Consider the following 19,898-nt stretch of genomic DNA (forward strand, 5'->3'; position numbering starts at 1 on the left):
TGGAGCACACGAGGCTCCTCAATGTGGGAAGGGGAAAGCGCGTCTTGGAGGACGCTTGGAGTGAAGGTACCAGTCAGGAATACTCAGTTTGGATGCAAAGTTTGTTCATCTGGTGGCTCAAGCTGACAAAATTCAAGATGACAAAATTTGACAGCTGCTAAAGAGTGGAGAATCCAAAATGAACATGCAGTGGTTGTTATTAAATAGGAAGCATTTATCTTAATGTTGTACCGACTACTGCACAATGAATAATGATGATGATTTCCTTTTACTGAAATGTGATATTTCTATAGTGTTAGGGTACTGGCACAGTTGTAACTGGATAACATAAGTGCTTCGGTTTTTGTATTGATTGTTCTGCTGAAACCATCTTGAAACCATTCAGGCACACTGGATTTGTAGCTATGTGTGTAAGTGAGAATTCAGAAATCTTCTAAGAAATGCTTTTGCATTTTCTAAAATGTTTTGTTTCCTTTCTTCTTCCCAGAATTTTTCAAATCTGATTTTTTTTCCCGTTACAATAGCTGAAGAAAAATGTCTTCCTTGAGTGGAAAGGCACAAACTGTGCTGGGCCTGGTGGAGCCGGAGCAGCTCGGCTGTACGTTGACACATGAACACTTGTCCATGGACTACAGCAGCTTCTTCTGTCCACCTTCACCAGGCCAGGAGCCTTTGTCTGAGGGGCCCATCAAGATGAAGAACTTGTTTTGGATCAAGCAGAATCCCTACAGCCATAAAGACAACCTTCTTCTGTGTGAGGAGATGGATGCCGTGAGGGAGGAGCTGCTGCATTTTAAAGCAGCAGGCGGTGGAACTATTGTGGAGAACACGACCATGGGAATCCGTCGGGATATGAAGACTTTGAAGAAACTCGCTGAAGAAACTGGAGTCCATATTATTGCTGGGGCTGGGTTTTACGTGGATTCCACACACTCTTCTCAAACGCAGGCTATGACAGTGGAGCAGGTAAGTCTTAAGCGTTTCTTGGGGGCCTCTCTGCTGCGAATCATCTCTGGATGTGTCAAAGATGGAGAGAACTTCAAACAAAATGGGTGAAATCCTTAAGTTCTTGATTTGCAAAACTTGAGAACAGTGTTCCTGCTTTTGTGTAATAGTTGGCCCAGCCCTACTGGTGTGTACTGGGATTATCTGTCAGCATTTCCAGTGCTTAAGCTGTGTTTTCTCTCAGAGAGTTATAATGCAGCAGCAAAAGGAAAATAAAATATTTCATGTAGGCATCTGGTACAACACCAATTATCCTTTTTACAATTATTTAGGGAAGAAGCATATCTCTTCTTCCTCATTTGTCTGTTTCCCTGGTAATTACTTCCCAATTAGATCACGCAGAATTCTTGTAAAAAGCATAAAAAATAGCAGTATTTATAGGACAGTTGTAAATCATCACGCTGCTCAAGCTGCCAGTTATTTCTCTCTTCTGTACTGTTTTGCAGGCTTTTCAGGGCAGAATCTAAATCCTGTTGTTTGCACGGTGCCCAAGACAATGTGTTAATAATGACTGAGATCCCCAGATATTTCTACAATAATAAATATTCATTCATCTTTTATTAAGAAAATGTGATGATAGGGAGAAGAAGGGAGGGAACTCTCCAAGGCAGGAGGCTGTGAATGTGAATGAGTAGAGCTGAGAAAAGTTGTTTTTTTAATCTATCACAGTTTACAAATGAGTCAAATTCATTTTAAAAATAAGTGTTTAAAACTTCAGCAGATGTAATGTGATATAGTACTGTAAACCTCAGGGGACAGAAGTGGAACAAGCTGTAGGATATTGCTTTTCCTAAACATTTAGAATTTGGTACAAGTAGATGGGCACAGGTTTCCCTTCAGTATTTGATGGACTGCAGCAGGTGTCCTGTAGTCAGCAGTTCATCAATACTGAATCCAGTCCAAAAGACAATTATATACGTTGCTCCAGAAGTAATGCCTCCTGCTTATTTCCATGGAAACTACAACAAAGAGCGCAGTGAAACTATTTGACAGAGCAAATCCTCAGCTACAAAACACTTTTTCAGCATGGTCACCACCATTAGCTCCGCGTATTTAGCAGGAATCTCCCTGCATACTATGCTTGTAGCAGTCTGCACTAGCGGAGGTGACCCAGTGTCACTGTCACCACTGAAACGCATCGCCCGTCGGCTCACTCAGCTCACATCCACTCTTTGCTCTCCATAAACATTCAGCAAGCATCAATGAATGTCACTGAATGTGATTTTTTTCCGCATGGAGGAATTCACACACCTTTCCTTCATCCACACTTTCATGTCAGACACTGTTTTGTCAGACTGCCCCTCTGCTGCCATCTGTCACATGGCAACAACATGTAACAGAATACTGGAGGCAAGGTTCCACCTCTGCTGCTGTACCACCAACATCCGCATCTGATGTTCTGGGTCAGCATCATAAAATAGGAGACATTACTTTTAGAGCAGCCCTTATGGTTACTAACAAAGAATTGTACAGTGATCTGTGATAAGACTAATTTGACTTAATGATGTGTTTTCGGATTAGGCAAAGATAAGTTGAGGGGGTTTTTTTTCTAGCCTTAGCTGAATGAGGGAGATAAGTAGGTGTTTGTAAGTTCAGAGGTGTTTAATGAAATGAGAGTATTATTGATACAGGAGCAATGTTCTTTGAGTTGATCTCAGGAGAGAAGTGAAAAAAGTGAATTCCCTGTCTGGTTGTCTGTAGAAATGTTTGGTAGGTTGGTTATACGTGAAGCAGAAGGTGTGTGATCATAGGATGGAGGGTTGGGCATATGCTCAGCTGAGATTTCTGCTTGTAGTTCTGGCATCAGTTGATTTATTGTAGTTTTACATTTGCATTCCGAAGAGCAGGATTTACCTTAAACTTGACTTTTGGGTCGTGTGGCCTGGAATCTTTGCCAGACTTTCTTCCTTTCCTGTCTGAATAACAAGAATTCCTTATTTGCTGAGCCCCGGTTTAGCAGGACTTGTTTCTGGATCTACCAACTTAAATCAGTACTCAAATTGTGTGTGAACCAGCTTTCCCTACAAACCGGACAATTGAGGGAGAAATGCTCTTAATTGTGGATACTGTTATATTGATTTCCTTCTCTGTTTATTTTGGTCTTAGTTAATGGCTAGGTTAATGTTAGTTGGCAGAAACGAGATTTTAACTGCAGCATTTTCACACACCCAACTGTTAAATAAGTCCAAAAGGACCTCGGTAGTAGAGCTTGCACAGCGTCCATAGGACACATTTGATGCTTCTTTAATAAAAATGGTACTGCTAACAAAAAGCCTCATATCCCCAATCCTCAGCTCACAGGCATCATTGTTGATGAGATCCTCCACGGAGCAGATGGGACTGACATCAGGTGCGGTGTGGTGGGAGAGATCGGCTGCTCCTGGCCCATGACTGCAAGCGAGCGCAGGGTGCTGCAGGCGGCTGCACACGCACAGGCACAGATCGGGTGCCCCATCATCATCCACCCTGGCAGGCACAGCGATGCACCCTTCCAGATAGTTCGCATCCTGCAGGAAGCCGGGGCTGACACTTCCAAAACAGTCATGTCTCACCTCGACAGGTAAGCGGGCTGCTCAGCTCTCCTTCTGGCCGTGCTTCCACAACTCGTGGAATTCTGGGGAACAGCTCTGCAAAAAACTATTTTTTCTTGTGCTCTGATATCGTGACATGAAATATATTTTTGTGTTTACTGACTTTGAATATGTAACTCCTTATATAAAGCCTGATCGGCTTCCAGCACTTTGATCGGGATCAGCTCTTAGGTTCATACTGATAAAAACACCCACGAATTTTAAACACTCCTTCAGAAGATGCAAGATTAGGAATAACTGTAGCTGCATTTTGCATTTTTTTATTCCTTAAAGAAGATTTGGTGAATTCACCTGCCTGTACAAATCATGAGAACTGGATGTTGAGTGGCTTTCCCAGATGTGGAGAGGGCTGCTGGGATTCCAGCGTTTTGGAAAGTGAGCCACTGATGCTAATGGAACACTCTGTGATTTGGGTAAATTCTGAATCAAAGCTGGAACTTTTCAATTCTGCTATCAGACAGAAGAAATACTACTTAAAATGAAAACTGTTGGATTTTGGATGATCCTTACCTTAGACCACAGAGCTAACTTCTACTTTCCTGGAGAATAAAAATCTGAAGCCCTACATCAGATGTGTGGAAGAACCAGGTGCTTTTCTCACTCCAATTTAGAAACACATTCTCTATTAACAAATCACTTTTGTGTGATCTTGTGTGACTCGTGATGAGTTGGAAAAAGTCCGAGCATTGATTAGTTTGGACAGTTGTTGAATAATGTGGTCATATGACTATCAGCAATTGGATTGTTTGTCCTCAATAGGAGTGTAATGCAGGCAAGAGCTCTGATCTCCAAATTTCTAATCATTATGGGCTTTATGAGCTTACAAATCACGCTGCAGGTTTTGTACAGAGCTCGGTGTTTTATATGGGGGTTTTAGGAGCATAATATTCAGTGTCATGAAATTTTACTTATATTCTATGATACAGAAATGATACAGCCTTTCCTTATTTATTTGCCTGAATTCCATTGTATGCATAGCTCTTTTTTGTCTTCTCAGTTCTTAAGAAAAACTAACGGCTTAAATGTTTCTGTGAAAGATGACTGAGCAGGCTGCAGCGTAGTACTTACGGACCCATTTTTGCTACAACATCAACGTCAGTTCTGGTTTTTTGCCTTTATACACTGTTGTAAGTCACTGGATTCAGTGATTTATTGGTGGAAAAAATAAGCAACATAAGTAGGAAAACAGTCAAGGCAGAGGTGCGGTTTCTCTTACAACCACTGATAAGCAATATGGCATTTCCTTATTCTGTCTTTCTTCTATCGTTATTTTCACACATTCAGGTTGGCAGTTGCTGTAACACAGGCTCTAAACTGCTGTGAAGTTTGGCTTTGCAATGTGCGTTTAACATTTTAGGTCTCTTTCACTGAGAAGAATCCATCTGGGAGCATCCCAGCCCCTTCAGTGTGAGATGAATTTGTACGTAGCTCCATATTTCATGCCAGCTTTTGACATACACAGAGGGACAGTTTTCAGGTGAATTTACAGTCAAATGCTAAAACTAAAATGCAGGCCACCATTTTGCCATTTAGCATCTTAGAACAAAGGGTAGCGAGTGTCCATCTTGGAAATACAGCACACATGAAGGCTAGGAAGCAAAAGCTCCTGAATCTTGGCTACTGAATCCAATCCCTTAACAGGGATTAAGGTTGTAAAGGATCTTGGTAGAGATCAGTTATCAGCATCCATTGCTTCAGGAACTTTTGTTCAGAGACTCACAGGAGCTATTGGGAATGTTGGTCTGAACATGTCTCGATGGGTGTCCTTTAGGTGACTTACAGATGAAGTCCAGCCTGCAGGACCTGCATCCCATCTCATTTTCCTTGCGTTCAGGACAGCTCAGGGCCATGCTGCCCCAACACCTACACCCAGCACACGGACCAGCCACTGGAACTGGGAGCTGCTGCTGCTGCATCAGTGAGGCCTCCAAGGGGACCCAGGGGCTGGGGAAATCAAGCTCTCCTGATCTTTGGTGGGACAGAACTTGCAAAACCACTGTGCTAAGTGTAGTTTCCAAAACCTGTTGTTCTGGCTGTGATTTTGAAATATGTTGTTGGTGGAGTGTTTTGTTGGTTTTTTTTTTTTATTATTTCCCTGATTAGTTTTTATTTTTAAAAACACATAGGGTCACTGCACAGGCATAGGTGCTCTTGGCTACTGTCCGAGCTGATTGTGATTGGATCTAGAATAACCCACGTGCTCGCTCTGCATCTTGAAAACACATGTAGTTTCAGTCTTTGTAAACTGTAACATTTATTTTGAAATAACACTTTAAGTTAATTTTACTTGGCAAGTCTTAGACTCCTACTGATGGCAGGCTTCTCTCAGCAAGGGTTCTCTCTCGTCTGTTCCTCCTCCTTGATCCTGTTAAGTCATAATACATTGAATTTGTGACATCAAGCATTTCCATAGTGGCAGACTGTGATGTAATTGTATAGGATAAAATTATGACGTGAATATCAGCAATAAGAGAAGAACAGAACTACAGCCATTCTGGTTAGCTGTGTTGCCCTGGTGGAAAGCTATTTTCTCCCTAGATGCAAAAAATGCGTAATGGTTATAAGAATAAATTTACATGGGTTAAAAGGTTTACATTTGAGGGTTGGATAGTGGGTTTTCTTGTTATTCTTGTTTTTCATTTGCATAGTTTATATTTTTGGTAAAAACGTTTCAGAGAAAAAAAAAGAAAAATCACAGAGCTGTAGAGTTATTCTTCTTTTCCAAATGAGTGATGGATTTTTGTAGCTTTGTTCTTTCACTTTCCAAATCTGATGCAAAAGCCATACCTCAGCTACTTGCAGACCCATTATATATTTTCATAAGAGCATTTCCTTAAGGTGTTCTGGCCACATCCCAGGGCAGACTGTGATATATTGCATTTCCAGTGACAGTCTGGAGACATCACTGTACATTATGGAAACTAAAGACAAAGTTACATATTAACAGTGCTTGATGGATGAAACAAGCCCTGGATGTATCTGTCTCCTGTAACTCTTCTGGGAAAGTAAATCTGTCTTATGTAAGCAATCCATTGTCTTTTTTTTAAATGTCACTGAGTTAACCTCCTCCTTAAATGTCCTTCCTTGTTTGATTGTCTATTTAGTAGTTTAGTGATATTAAAAGTAAGTAACCTTTCTGCTTCCATTTAAAGATGATTGTAAATGTTATTATATCATGGGGGAAGAGTTGCTTTTGCTTCATCTGCATTTAATGCATGATTGAAAGAAAGACAATGCTGTGTGTTATGTTATGTTGCATGTGTCAAACATGAGTTCTGTTTTTCAACATCTTACATTGTTTTTGTTCCTTACAAGTAGGAAGTCACAATATATACCACCATCCTACCATTAGTGGTTTTTTTTTCCCCCTTTTACAGTGCTGACATTTTGTTCTGTGTGTTCTGCAGGACCATATTTGATACAAAGAAACTTCTGGAATTTGCAAAACTTGGATGCTACTTGGAGTATGACCTATTTGGTACAGAATTTATCTATTACCACTTTCAACCTGACATTGACATGCCAAGCGACAATGACAGAATTGCAAGGTACCTGCTTCAGTGTGGTTTAAGCAATAGCATTGCCACTGACAAATTAATATTATTGTTGTACATCTTAAAGGGTATCACAGAGCAGTTCTGCTTACAGTTCAAAATTGCGTTTTCTCATACTAAATTAATGGATTTTTTTTTTTTTTTTTTTTTTGCTGCTGTCACTTCTTTAGGGCACCATGTATAATTTCTTCTATCTGCAAAGGAAAACGTGGCATCAGAGAGTCGTGGAGTATAACTTGAGAAAAAGATCAAAAGCTGCTTTAACTTCCTTCTCTGTCCTAATTCCATGCTGATTTTGTTTAATTTTATCATTTACTGGATGTATATAGGCTGCCAAATTATAAAAGAGAAGTCTGGATATACAGGATATGTGTTAAGATTTGACTTTAGTTTGAAGCCCAGTGTCACTACCAAGCATTGTCTGAGCCTGTAATGACTTCTCACAAGTGAGCAAAACTCATTGGTTTTCTTGTGTGGATTTGATTCCCTTTTTCCATCCTGAAAACCACGCTTGGTCATCCACGCTTTTTATCATTTATCTTCCCTGTTTGCTTTGTCCTTTCCTGCTTTGGAAGGATGAGGTTCCTGTCTCTTCAGAGCTGTCATTCTCTTCACATTCACAATGTGAAAATATTGGCCTACTGGCAGGATCCCTCTTTCCCATTTCCGCAGTGCATGCAGTGCCGGCTCAGCTGCAGACAGGTCTGCTGTGCACTGCTAACACGAAGCATTGCTCCATTCTCTCTGTCCAGATATGCCATCCTCCTTTGCTGTTCATTTTCAGTGTTTATGTGTAGTCAAGTGACAGGTTTCTGAGGGGTGGGATGCCAGCCTCTCTTACGTCTTTTCCACCTTCAGAATCAGAAGTAATTCTTCATTTCTCTTTCATGAGAAAGCCTGTAAGGTTCTTGATCACCAATGAAGTAGCTTGCTTGCTTTCACCTGCACTTGAGATCTTGTTTTTCTGCCATTCACCATCAGATTAGCTGTGAAACATCTGTTTTAAGGCTGTTGTAGTTACAGTTCCACTTACTGCCAAGCGTTTGCTGCTGCTTTTCACACTGGGAATCCTTTCTCTAACAGAACTCTCTGTCTCGTGCTCAGTGTTCTGAAGGGTTGGAATGAGTCTGCAGTTTTCACACTGAGAATGTGAATGTGTTGCTCCTCTCTCCTGTGCCACAGTTGGTCAACATGCACAGAAGTACTGGGAAGAGAATGTGTAGAAGGATGGACTATGCCTTGATTAATAAGTGTTTGTTTAGCCATTGCAAAGTTTTCATTCCATCCATGAGTCCTTAGCCACCAGCATCTCTCCTTAAACTCTCTGACAGCTGAGTGTTCATTGCAGCACTGCTCATAGGCAGAAAATACTGAAAGTTTGTTTTCTCTTGTACAATGCAAAAACCTGCATTCGAGTTAGGAGTGCTGTTAGGTGGGTTTTGCTAAGCTTTTGGTGCAGCCGCACTGGGCATTTAATGACAGTGGCAATCTTCCTGAGTTGCTGGGGGTTTTTTTGTGGGTGGTTTTTTTTTTTTTTTTTTTGGTCAATCAATGCTAGAGAGGTGGCAATCAAAATGGTCTTCAAGTGTGTCAGTGGAACAAATTTTACCAAACTAAATGGAAATAAAGTCTGTTCAGATCTTATCTATTCAAAATATAAGTAAACTTCTGTGGTCAGACAATATCCACTCAAACAGAGTTTAATTTGTTTGTACTTAACTCATTTATGCTGCAATCTACTGCCAGGGCAAGTAAAAAACTGAATTTTTGCAAGGGCAGCTTTCCCTGTGTCAGCAGCAAGTACCAACTTAACTCAGAGGAATGAGCAAGCTTCAAATATGGAATGTAAAGGACCCTATGCCCCCCCAAACCACAAAATGAGTCCAGCTGTGGAAGAAGATGATCTTAAGAGGATGTTTAATCATCCAAGAATGTACACAGCCCTCCAGTATTGTTGCTCTTATTCTCTGATTAATTTGTGGTTTCTGTGTTTCAGGATCAAGAAAATACTGGTGTATAATCAATGAATATTAAGATATCATAATTACAAAATAAACAAGAGAGTTTGGCAAAGCAGATAATGACAATAAAAACAGAATAGATAGAAAGCTTACCCCTTTCCTGGGCTCACTCACAAAACTCCAGCAGAGCAGATCTCCAGAAGAGCTCCTTCCTCCCCCCCCCCCGTAGCCAGCTCTTAAGTAGGTCTAGGAGGGGTGGAGCTGGGCTCCCCCCATTCCAGCAGCACAGTGAATTGCCTTCACCTGTGCTCCATGGCTGATTCAGTGCTCGCCTCAGGTGATCAATCAGAGGTTCAGGCCGTGACTCAGCAGTTCCCATACAACTGGTGACATCGTAATCCTACAATATACATACTATTTATATTGTTCTTGTGAAAGATATTTTCTTACCAAGCTCTGTCACACTTGACTTTTTCCTACTGTGCCCATATTAATTAGGTCATGCTAGATGTATTTTCTCATAAGTAATTGTAATAAAAACTGACAGTAAGGGTTTCCAGATATGGTGTGGTTACTTACAGAACTAGAGTTTGCTTTCTTGCTGATCAAAGTACAGTCAAGAAGGTGAAAATTAGAATTTCACAGTGCTGGTATATGATGGAATTAGGTGGCTCAGTGAGAAATAGTCCAGTCTATCTGCCTCTGCCACTTTAATGCTGTGGCCTGCTACTAATGCAAGCGAAAAACAGAAGCTTACGGGTGTAAAGTCATGCAGTGCAGAAGTTTGGATTCCTACAGAATAAGTTCTAAAAACTGCGTGTAGCAAGGGATTGAGGTTCCCAGAGTGAAATGAGGAACAGAAGGCCTCCTTGTAGCAGGCTTGCCACAAAGCAATGGCCAGAAGTCTTTGAGTCAAGTTTGTCAGTTTGCCGAGTCTTTCAGTTGGGCTGCTGCATTAACTCCTGTTACTTGCTGACACATGCCAGCACTTTACAGTGCTCGTCTTATTTATCTAATCTAATGAGCATATTTGAAACATGTTTGATTGATAACTATGTGGAATATGATGTCGACAATTCAGAATTTTTATCAACCTGGTTATTCTAGATGAGAATTAACTGACAATGTGAAAGCAACTGAGCACAACCAGTCAGGTCCTTAATGGCTATTAACTACAACTAGTGTTGTGTCAGCAGCAACAGCTAATCCCATGAACTGATCATGCTGAAAAGGAGCTTTTCTGAGAACTTATTACTTGTACAAATAAAAACCACACCCCGTGCTTTGTGAGAGTGACATTCTTGACTACCTCCACAGGCTCAGTGAGGTCGGAAATCCAAAGCTGTGCCAACTGGGAAGAGTCTTCCTTCTCCGCTTTGAGATGCGTGGAGGAGTGGAGTTTTTTCAATTCAATATAATAAATGTTTTAAATTTGAAATAAATATAAGGAAAGTGTCTTTTCAGTACCTAAAAATAGTCATAATGCAATGTAGGAGTACAAAGATGTAAGAAGTTTAAATACTGACGAGTCCTGTGTTGAGGACCTGTCAGTGAGAGCTATGCTTTTTGCTTTTGCAGGATTTGTATGCTGATCGATGAAGGCTACGAAGACAGAATTCTGATGGCTCATGATGTGCACACAAAGAATAGGTTGATGAAATACGGAGGTCACGGATATTCACATATCCTCAAAAACATTGTTCCTAAAATGCTGATTAGAGGCATATCCCAGGATAAAATTGATAAAATACTGATAAAAAATCCAAAGCGGTGGTTGACTTTTAAGTAAGAATAGTGAATTAATATCCCTACCTTATAGGGAAGATTGGTGCAATTCAGATTGATTTAGGAGAGCAGCCATTTAAATACGTGCTTCTTTTCAGAGATCCAGAAGGTACTAGTGCTATGAACAACCTGATCATGACTTCTTAATTAGACCACCAAAATTACTTATTTTCTCTGTATTTCCTCCCTTAGAAAAGTCCATTCATGAATGATTTGCTGGATATGCAAAATCTTTTCAGTGTATTAAAATAATTGTTACCAAAGAGTAATCTCATATTATTATTACATTCTCCAAAAATATTTTTGAAGAAGCATCATCTGAGCTTTGAAAGAAATTACAGTTTTCAATTAAATTCCCCTTCTCCAGGGTGTGATTTTAATTTCTGTAATATTGATAATCTGCTAATTATCCCTTTATTAAGCACTATTTAAGTGATAGAAGGTCTGTCACTTTTAAATCACTTCCAAAGAGAACAGAGGGCAAAATAATTCTAAAAAGACGCTGCTTCTTTCTCGTTGAACAATGTACTGATTTCTAACTGAAACTGGCAGAAAAAATACATGACAAATGCTATTTTTTAATAAAGCAATTTGTAGACTCCTGTATGTAGTAGTGTTACGGATTTCTTTTTTAATTTGTCATCTGGAATTGATGGAATCTCCCAATGATCACATGTAAGTGCATACAGACCATCGGCTTTTTGTAAGGATGCGACACCAAAAGTCAAAATATATTACATAATATGGTTTTAATGAGTTGCAATAGTTATAACAAAGATTGTGATATAAGTCTTTACAAATCAGTATATCAAGATATGATTAAAAAGGAATAAATGTTTGCCTTATATGTGTTTTTCACATGAAGTGTGTTGTTTCCTCTTGTCTATCTTTTACCAAGCGATTTACCCAAAAAAAAGGTCTTACCCGGTAGTAATGGTAGCCTGATTTCAAAAGCTTCTTCAGATTTCACCTAATATGTCTTGTGGTGCTGAAGTTTGTCCCATAAATACCTCAGTAAATATGCATTGCTAGTTGCAAATGATTTCTAGCTTGTTACATTACTGCATGATACCACACAGACAACCTCCAGCTGCACTGCTGGCAGTGCGCTGAGTGATAAAAGCAATTTTGGATTGAACAGACAAGAAGTCAGCTACACATCTGCTACTGCAATGTGTGACGTAGTAGTAGGAAACCAGGAGTGATCCCCGCCATGTACACACACAGCTCAGGAGTGATCCCTGCCACTACACACAGCTCAGTGCTGTGTTGTAGCCCGAAAGTGTAACCGATCTGATGAGACAATACACAAGCAGTCTGCAACTCACTGTCCCTCTGTAACACCTAGATGAATGAGGCCAGCCATCCTCTCTGCCTGGACCATCTCAGTCTATTTTTTGACAACTCAAACCAGGAACAGAACGAGAACTATGCTCTTTTTAAAAGCTTTACTCATTCAAACGAGGCTTTCTAGAGACATTCTTCAAATCTTCATCACCTTTACTGAGGACTCAGCACTGGAGAGCTCTTTGTCTCAATGGCAGACACTTTGGGCGTCTTACTGCAGAGAAATCTGAGTTCATACCCTTAGCGGATTAGACAAGGTTGCTTATGGCAAATGGCATGACATGGGACTGCTAGGGATTGCCTCTATTACTCTTCAATGATTTTCACAAATTTTACCTTGAATTTGCCAAATTGCTAAGAATAACATAACCAGCTGTGCTAAGGAGCTAGTTAATAATCTCAGTAATGTTTTTAGATGGAAATTTGCAAGATTTAACTGAGAGAAATAGATAGCCTCCCGTCCCCCAAACAAAGAGAATAATAAATTATTTTCAGAACAGAAGTATTCTGTGGCTATTCCTGGTATGACTGATTTTAAAGCATTTTTATAACTATGTAACTCATAGTATCTGTGCTTAGTTTAACTCTCCAAGCTATTAATCTTTTGTACGTATTAAACTTCTTTCTTTGAGACTTTAGATATATATATCTTTATATATATATATATATATATATATATGAATGAGAAAAATAGGTTTTAATACACACTCTCTTGCATGTAAGTATCTGCTTCTTTCTTTGCATATGTGTTTTCATTTTTGGTAATATAGTTATCTGTGTCCATCTCAGGCACAGCTTACTACAAACTGATAGCTAAGTACCACGGAGAAGGCCTGCGTCCCAACATTTTCTCCTACATTTCATCTCCCACTCTTCCTTTGTGGGAACAATCCCACCAACTTCAGTGAGATGAGACACTGAAGACAATTAAGTGTTGGCCCATTCCTACAAAATCCTAGTTGAACACCTGCAGTATGTTAAGTCATCACTGTTTTATTAAAAATAGTAGCCAAGTACAGACTAAGTGCTAAAGGACTAATGAAGACTAGTTTCTGCAAAGAATACATGTGACCTGGATCTGAGGATGTGGACTGTAGGCCTAAATAGTTACACAACTAACCATCAGGAATGGGCCTGTAACATTGGCTAAATATATATTTACACATGTTTACAAACTAACAGCCAAATCCTCTTTCCACTAACATCAATGGGAGTTTTGCCATTGGCTTCAGTGTAATCAGGGATTTGGTCCAATATAATAGTTTGACAGCTGTTCAATTTTTCAGGAAAAAAAAGTGTTTTTTCTATCCCTCTTTTTCTTTTAGAATACAGCTAAGGGGAAGACAAAATTGAACAACTTGAGTGGTTGGATATTATGTTAAAAGTCTAATGTAAACCTACAAAGCAGGAACATCGAGTTAAGGCTTGAAGCTGGTTAGTTTCTAGTTTTAAGTGGAAGGAGAAGAAAAGTACAAGGCAAACAATTCCTTTGGAGAGAGAAAGTGTATTTTGATTACCTCTTCCTTTTATTGTAAAATCATTCCTCACCACACTATGAGTGGACTCCAAGCATCATTGTTAGCAGGTAAGTCACAAGAACCAAAGCTGAAGTATGGATAAAGCAGCAAGATCATAGCACATCAAAGTATCATATACACTGAAGAAATAACTCAGCGTCTTTTTGTGTTTGTTTCCTATAAAAATCTGATCTATGTAAGACTTCATTCACATGGACACTAACAATGAGGAAGTATTTGCTTTGGCGGTAGTGGATCGCACATCTGTTTAGCTTGTTTTGTATTTTTTTTAACGCAAAGTTTCTCTGTGTCGTACAGATGTGAACCAGGTAGCATTCGACATTCCCCCACTGGTGAGGTGTAGCGGTCAATCTCTGCTGGGGTGCTTGTTTCACTGACTTTTGCCACACAAATCCATTGCTTAGAAGGGCGAGCTTCATTGTCAGAGTGCTTGGGTGGGTCTTTTGACTCATTATCAGTCGGCGTAAATAATAAATCCAGAAAATGTGCTGTATTTGTTGTTGTTGCCTCCATGTGCTTTTCCTCCATCTAATTTAATGTAAACTTCATCTCCTGGCTCCAGGTGAAGAACCACGCTGTTACTGGCGTAGTCATAATTCTGGTCGGCATCCTGAGCAATGGCGCTAGCTCGAACCTACACGAAACACATAATCAGTGGTTAAGAAAACCCAGATAACTTCTCCTGCGTGCTGAGATTTAAAGCGTAGCCTCAACATTTTATTCAGCTTCTGTACGTTGCCACTTCACGTGTGTAAGAACATACACTGCCTATTTTTCTTATGGGTACTGCTGATCTTCTCACACAAAACTCACACAAAATATCTGAAACTAAAGCAATGACCTGCTCATTCCTCAGCCACCCGGTGAGCACAGCACCACTTGCATTCCTGTAAACGTGTTGTGCCTTTGAAACCACATATGTAGCAACAACTGGAGTTGGGACAGCTGGCTCTGGTCATGTGCCAGCTTTACATTGGTGCAACTTTCATCTCAGTGGAACAAGTGATTGACATTGGCGAAGGTCTGCAGCGAGGCCCTGTGGATACCGAGCTGGAGTTGTTCCAGAGCCGATTTATTGCCGTACAGCTAATAGGATCACACTGCAGAAAGAAGCGAGAAAGGCACACCCACACACTCACAGCACGCCCCAGCGCACACAGGCAGGTAAGGAACCAGGCAGGATTTGGAAGAGCTGTTAGTGCCACATTTCATTGAGCAAGCAGTTTATTTCTGTGCAGTGTAAAAGAGGCACACTGAAAAATGATGGGTACGTCGCTGTTTACTTTGAGAGGTTCGGTAATTTACAGGCAGTGGAGGACTTCTAATTCCATTTACAACTTCCACTCGAACATGCATTTCTGTCCCATTTCTCCCTGGCTAAGCCACTACTGATTAGATGTGACATTCCAGCAAACTGGACGTAATCTGTAATTTCAGGATGGACGTTGGTTTCCAGCAATGTCTGTGGCACTGTAGGTCTCCAAATCATTTATATATAGTTTGACCCTGTTTGTTAAAATATTTAAACTTGGCTGTGTGTGATTTATTGCAGTGCAACACATCATTGCTTGTCTTTGTTCTGGTATTGTTATGGAGCAGAAGTGATTTAGAGGCGCTGCAAACCTGCACTAAGTAATAATGCATGACTTGGTGTTCTACGTGTGGGATTCTGTCTGTTCTGAACGAAGGAATAGGCCGTCAATTACAAATGGCCACGGATCCCTTTCAAGTTTAAATGACAAATTTCCAAATTGCACTTTCACGGGAAATGGCCCATTAATGCTGAGATGTTAAAAAAGGAGGAGGGATCTTTACCGTGGAGGACAGCGTAGTACTAAAAAGCCACAGTAGGCGGGAATTCTTTGTTCATCCTGTATGGGTGAGAAGGGCTGAGAAGTCTTCCAGTGCTTTGACAGCCTGCAAATTTACTACTGCATGTTAACAATCCCCAGCTATGTCAGGACTTCTTCATCCCGAACCGCCTGGAATTGTTTACAGAGCGCATCTCTTCGGCTGGTGTCTCAGCAAGCCTTATTCTAAGCACAGGGTGTTTCCTTTGAGTTAATGACCAGCGGGTGGAGCTGAAGGCTCTGGGCATTAACCCTAGAAACACCCCTCAAAAAAATAGCACGGACTGGGTGTGTTGGTAGTGTAAATGGAAAGGGCAGAATGGAAAGGGGTGAAATGGCTGCAGACGAGGTGGAGAAACTTTCACAGAAAACAACTACCTTGCCTGCTGGCAAACAAAATGGCTTACATTGCTCCCCAAATTTCCATTTAGCTCACAATTAAATGCTATGTACTGTATTTCTCTAAATTTTGTATTGACTGTGGATAGTAGGAGCAAACTCAGACTGTATTCCTGACTGTCGTATGGTCAGCATATGCACACTGGATACAGCAACAGACATTTCATGTTCAGATTTGAGTCAGTACCTCGTGCCTGAAGGCAAAAAAGAAAAAAGACCCAAAGTGCAGATGTTACTCCCTGTGCCTGGTGTTAAACATCCTGTACATCCAGCGTGCCGTAGGCTTACACCTGCTCGTTTGGTCAGCCAGCATCATTTCCTGGTAAAGCCTGTGAGAAGAGCCTCAAGGAATGCTCAGAGCACTGCTGTGGGTGTGAGCGTATCTCAGAGCAAAGCCGCTCAGCCCCAAACGGCGCTGGAGCCGCACGGTGCTCACCTCATCCTGCAGCCACACGGGGACACAGCGCTGAGCTCCGCACTCAGCACCTCGCTGTGATGGATTAACTCTGCACACTTCGGTGCTCCTTGGAGGCTTCGCGTGGGTATGAAAGGCTTTCCTTCGAGCCGCGCATCTTCCACCCAGCATTTCCATTGTTAGAAACACTGCGTTTACCGTGACTTCTTTGTCAGAATCCCCAACGCCTCACTTGCAGAATTTCTGCACTTTCTCACCACCAACACACACCGTCAGCCACTGGCGCTCCAAGGATAAAGCAGAGCCAAAAGAGGGACTGCTGTGCTGGAACCGCATCTGTGATACATAAGTTGCGTGCGGGTATTTGCCTGAATATCTGCACACACATCTGCAGCTCCACACACAGACACCTCCCTCCTTTTTTTCTTTGAGACGCCGAGAGTTCAGTGCGCCTCGTGCCTGACGCTGGAAGTTGTCGTGTTTGGAAACAGACTTCGGGCTCCATTTAATATTTATAGCCCGTTACTTTTTTAAACAGCGCCGGGGCCTGGGAAAATAAACACTTTAAAACGCGTTATAATAGGGGCTGGGAATGGCCGTACGTTCTAATTGCCGGTATAATTGTATTCCCACGGCGGGCAGCGCTGCCTTTACGTGGAGAAATCAAACCAAATGCGTTACAGCGCGCTCTCCTTTACCGGTCCCGGTTTATCTGCCGCGATGATATTTACGGCAGACATTTTTTAATTTAATTAATTGCCGCCGATGTCCTCATTATCCCGTTTTCACAGCGTTTCTGAGGAGCCATAAACAAAAGGTTAAGCGCCGTGTCGGACCCAGCTGCCGCCGCGGGCAGAGGTGAGCGAGCGAACGGCCCCTCCCGGCCCCGCGCTGCCCGGGACGCGGCCGCTGCCCGACGGCACTTCGGGGCGCGGCGCCGAGAGCGGCGTTGCCCGGACCCACGAGTGCGCGCCGAGGGAGCGCGGAGCGGCCCCGGGGACGGCGGTATCGCCACAGCCCCGCCGAGCGCGGCGGCAGCGCCTCTCCTAATTAAAACGGGTTGTTCCGCCGTCTTTCGCGCGGCGGCATCGCAAGATCTTTAATTATTTGTGAACGTCGCCATCCCCCCGCGGGGAACGGCGGTGAGCCGGGGCCGCGACGGTGTTTCTAGGGGTGTTCGGCACAAAGCCGCCGTCCGCCGGCGCTGACCCGCTCCGAGGCGGGACCCGTGGCCGCCGAGACCGCGGGGCTGCCCGCTCCCTGCAGGGCGCCCGGACCAGAGCTCTCCCCGCCCTTCGGGGCTCCCCGTCCTCTCCCGGCTCCCGCTCCTCTCGGGACTCCCAGATCGCGGCTCCCCGTCCCGTCGCGGCTCCGTTCCCGCAGGTTTGCCCGCCCGCCCCGGCCCACCTGGTTGTTCTTGCAGAGGTCGGCCCACATGCTGGTGCCGTCGCCGCCCCGCATGAGCACATGGTAGGTGAAGAAGTAGATGCCGGGGATGGAGCAGGTGAACTTGCCGGTGGTGGGGTCGTAGTGATTGCCCAGGTTTGTGACCACGTCGTCGAACTTGAGCACCTCGTAGCCCTCGTGCTGCCGCTTCAGGCCGGCGTAGAAGGCGATCTTGGGCACGGTGCTGTAGGTGGCGGCGCTGATGGCCCCCGCCGCGTTCAGCCCCGGCGCCCCGGGCGGCCCCGGCAGCCCCTGCCGTCCCGGCTCGCCTTTCTCGCCCGGCGGCCCCACCGGACCGGGCGGTCCCGGCTCCCCCGGCGGCCCGCGGGGCCCCGCTTTGCCCGGCCGGCCGGCGTCCCCCTTGGGCCCCTGGATGAAGGTGGGCAGGGACTGCATGAGGCCGCGGTCGGGCGTGGCCGCCGTGCTGGGCGCCTTGGTGCCGCCGTAGGGGTCGCAGACCATGCGGCAGGTGCCCAGCATCTCGTAGTGCGCCGAGGTGCCGGCCGAGCTCACCAGCACCGGGATGAGGACGACGAGCAGCAGCACCATCACCACTCCCAGCGCTCCGGCCGCGATCAGCCGCCGCCTGCTGCCCACCAGCCGGCTCAGCGCAGGGCGATCCTCCTGCCTGCTTTTGGACAGAATCTTGATGGCTGTGCGGGGACCTCCTCAGAGCCGAAAAAACGCCGAGCCCGAGCGAGCCCGGCTCCCGGGGCTTTGGCCCTCCCGCTGCCGGCGGGTCCGGCGCTGCTCTGCGGCCGCCGCGGGCGGGTGTGGAGGGAGCGGCGCCGCCGCCCCGACCGCCGCACTTTTATGCTCCCGCCGGCGATTGACTTTTTTTTTTTTTGCACACCGTGCCAGTCCGAGTCAACTTTCCCTGCAACTTGCCTTTCCTCTCGCGATCGCCCCGCTCTCTCTCTCTCTCTCTCTCGCTCGCTGTTGTTTTTTTTTTTCCCCGCAGAGGTGACGGCGCTCAGCGAGGACGCGCTGCCCGCTGCCCGAAGCCGCTCAGAGCCCGCGGTGCCGCCGGAGCCGGAGGGAGAGCGGGATCCCGCCCGGTGCCACCTGCCAGCAGAGGAGGAGGCTGCCGAGCGCGCTGGAGCAATTTATAGGCACCCAAAAGCGCAGGGGAAAGGGGAGCTGCTTTGGCATCTCATTCCAGCATCTGCTCCGCTCTTCCCACTCACAGGGAGTTTGGCATTACTCTGGCAGTGTGGGAGATATATATTTTTTTCCTGTCTCCCCCCCGTAGCCCTCCCCACGTCTCCCCCCCCCCCCCCTTCTCACCCCCCCGCAGGCGGATGAACAGCAAAATCGTGCGCCTCGCTCAGTGCTGCGCCGCGCGGTGACGGCTCCTCCGGAGCGCAGCGAGAGGCAGAGTTGTGCCCGGCCTTTGGGCACCCCCGGGGTCACCGGCGGCGAACTGGAAGGTCACCCCACCTCCCGCCCGATGCTGCCCCGGGGCCGCCCCGCCGCGCCTCTATTTGCTGCGAAATAGCGCTTTAATTGTAGGGGTGCCGTGCGGTTCCCGATTGCTCAGGTGGAAGTACTCTGGCCGCTCAGCACCGGCACGGAGAACGGCACCTCTCACAGCTCCGGAGCTCCCTCTTTACCTCTCCCCAGTTACGGCCATAAGTGCAGAGAGGGAAACATTCCTTTCCCTGAATTAAAACCGATGTTCTCATCGCCGGTGCTAAAAGCAGCCACCCCTCTGCTATCGGTGACACAGAGGAACACGGTTCCCTAGTGCTCAAAAACCCAGGGAAAGTGCGGGGCATACACGGACCAGCAGATGCCCAGAGCTGTGACGAAGCTCTCTGCCCTACCTCGAGGGTAGCAAAGCGTTTTGTTCAGTATTTTTGTTTTGTTTTTGCTAAAGGTTTCTCCTCCCTCAAGGGTTGGTGTGCACCTCTGTGCCACGGTAAGAAGGTGAATGTGCAATCTTGGTGGCATTTTTCCCAAGGAAATATTAAGCAACTCGTCTTGCTCACAGATACACAAAGTACA

The 19,898-nt window shown here is 44.5% G+C and overlaps 2 protein-coding genes across 3 annotated transcripts; one reads left to right on the top strand and one right to left on the bottom strand.

Moving 5' to 3' along the window:
* Positions 1-534: 534 nt before the first annotated feature.
* PTER (phosphotriesterase related) lies at positions 535-10,900 on the top strand (the record flags this gene model as incomplete). 2 transcript variants are annotated; one of them, XM_079538220.1, is made up of 4 exons in its annotated part: positions 535-966; positions 3,300-3,565; positions 7,004-7,144; positions 10,690-10,900. In XM_079538220.1, 4 exons carry the CDS (start codon positions 535-537, stop codon positions 10,898-10,900), a joined length of 1,050 nt encoding a protein of 349 aa, XP_079394346.1. The 2 variants fall into 2 exon arrangements, with proteins under 2 accessions (XP_079394346.1, XP_079394347.1); XM_079538221.1 differs by lacking the exon at positions 7,004-7,144.
* A 3,335-nt stretch (positions 10,901-14,235) lies between these two features.
* On the bottom strand, positions 14,236-18,464 carry C1QL3 (complement C1q like 3; the record flags this gene model as incomplete). The annotated part of the gene is made up of 2 exons (XM_079538425.1): positions 17,853-18,464; positions 14,236-14,415 (listed from the first exon to the last, which is right to left on the bottom strand). The coding sequence occupies exons 1-2, from the start codon at positions 18,438-18,440 to the stop codon at positions 14,236-14,238; spliced, it is 768 nt and encodes a 255-aa protein (XP_079394551.1). The 5' UTR covers positions 18,441-18,464.
* Positions 18,465-19,898: the final 1,434 nt, after the last annotated feature.

The sequence above is a fragment of the Tetrao urogallus genome (genome assembly GCF_951394365.1).
Source record: "Tetrao urogallus genome assembly, chromosome: 7".
NCBI lineage: Eukaryota > Metazoa > Chordata > Aves > Galliformes > Phasianidae > Tetrao > Tetrao urogallus.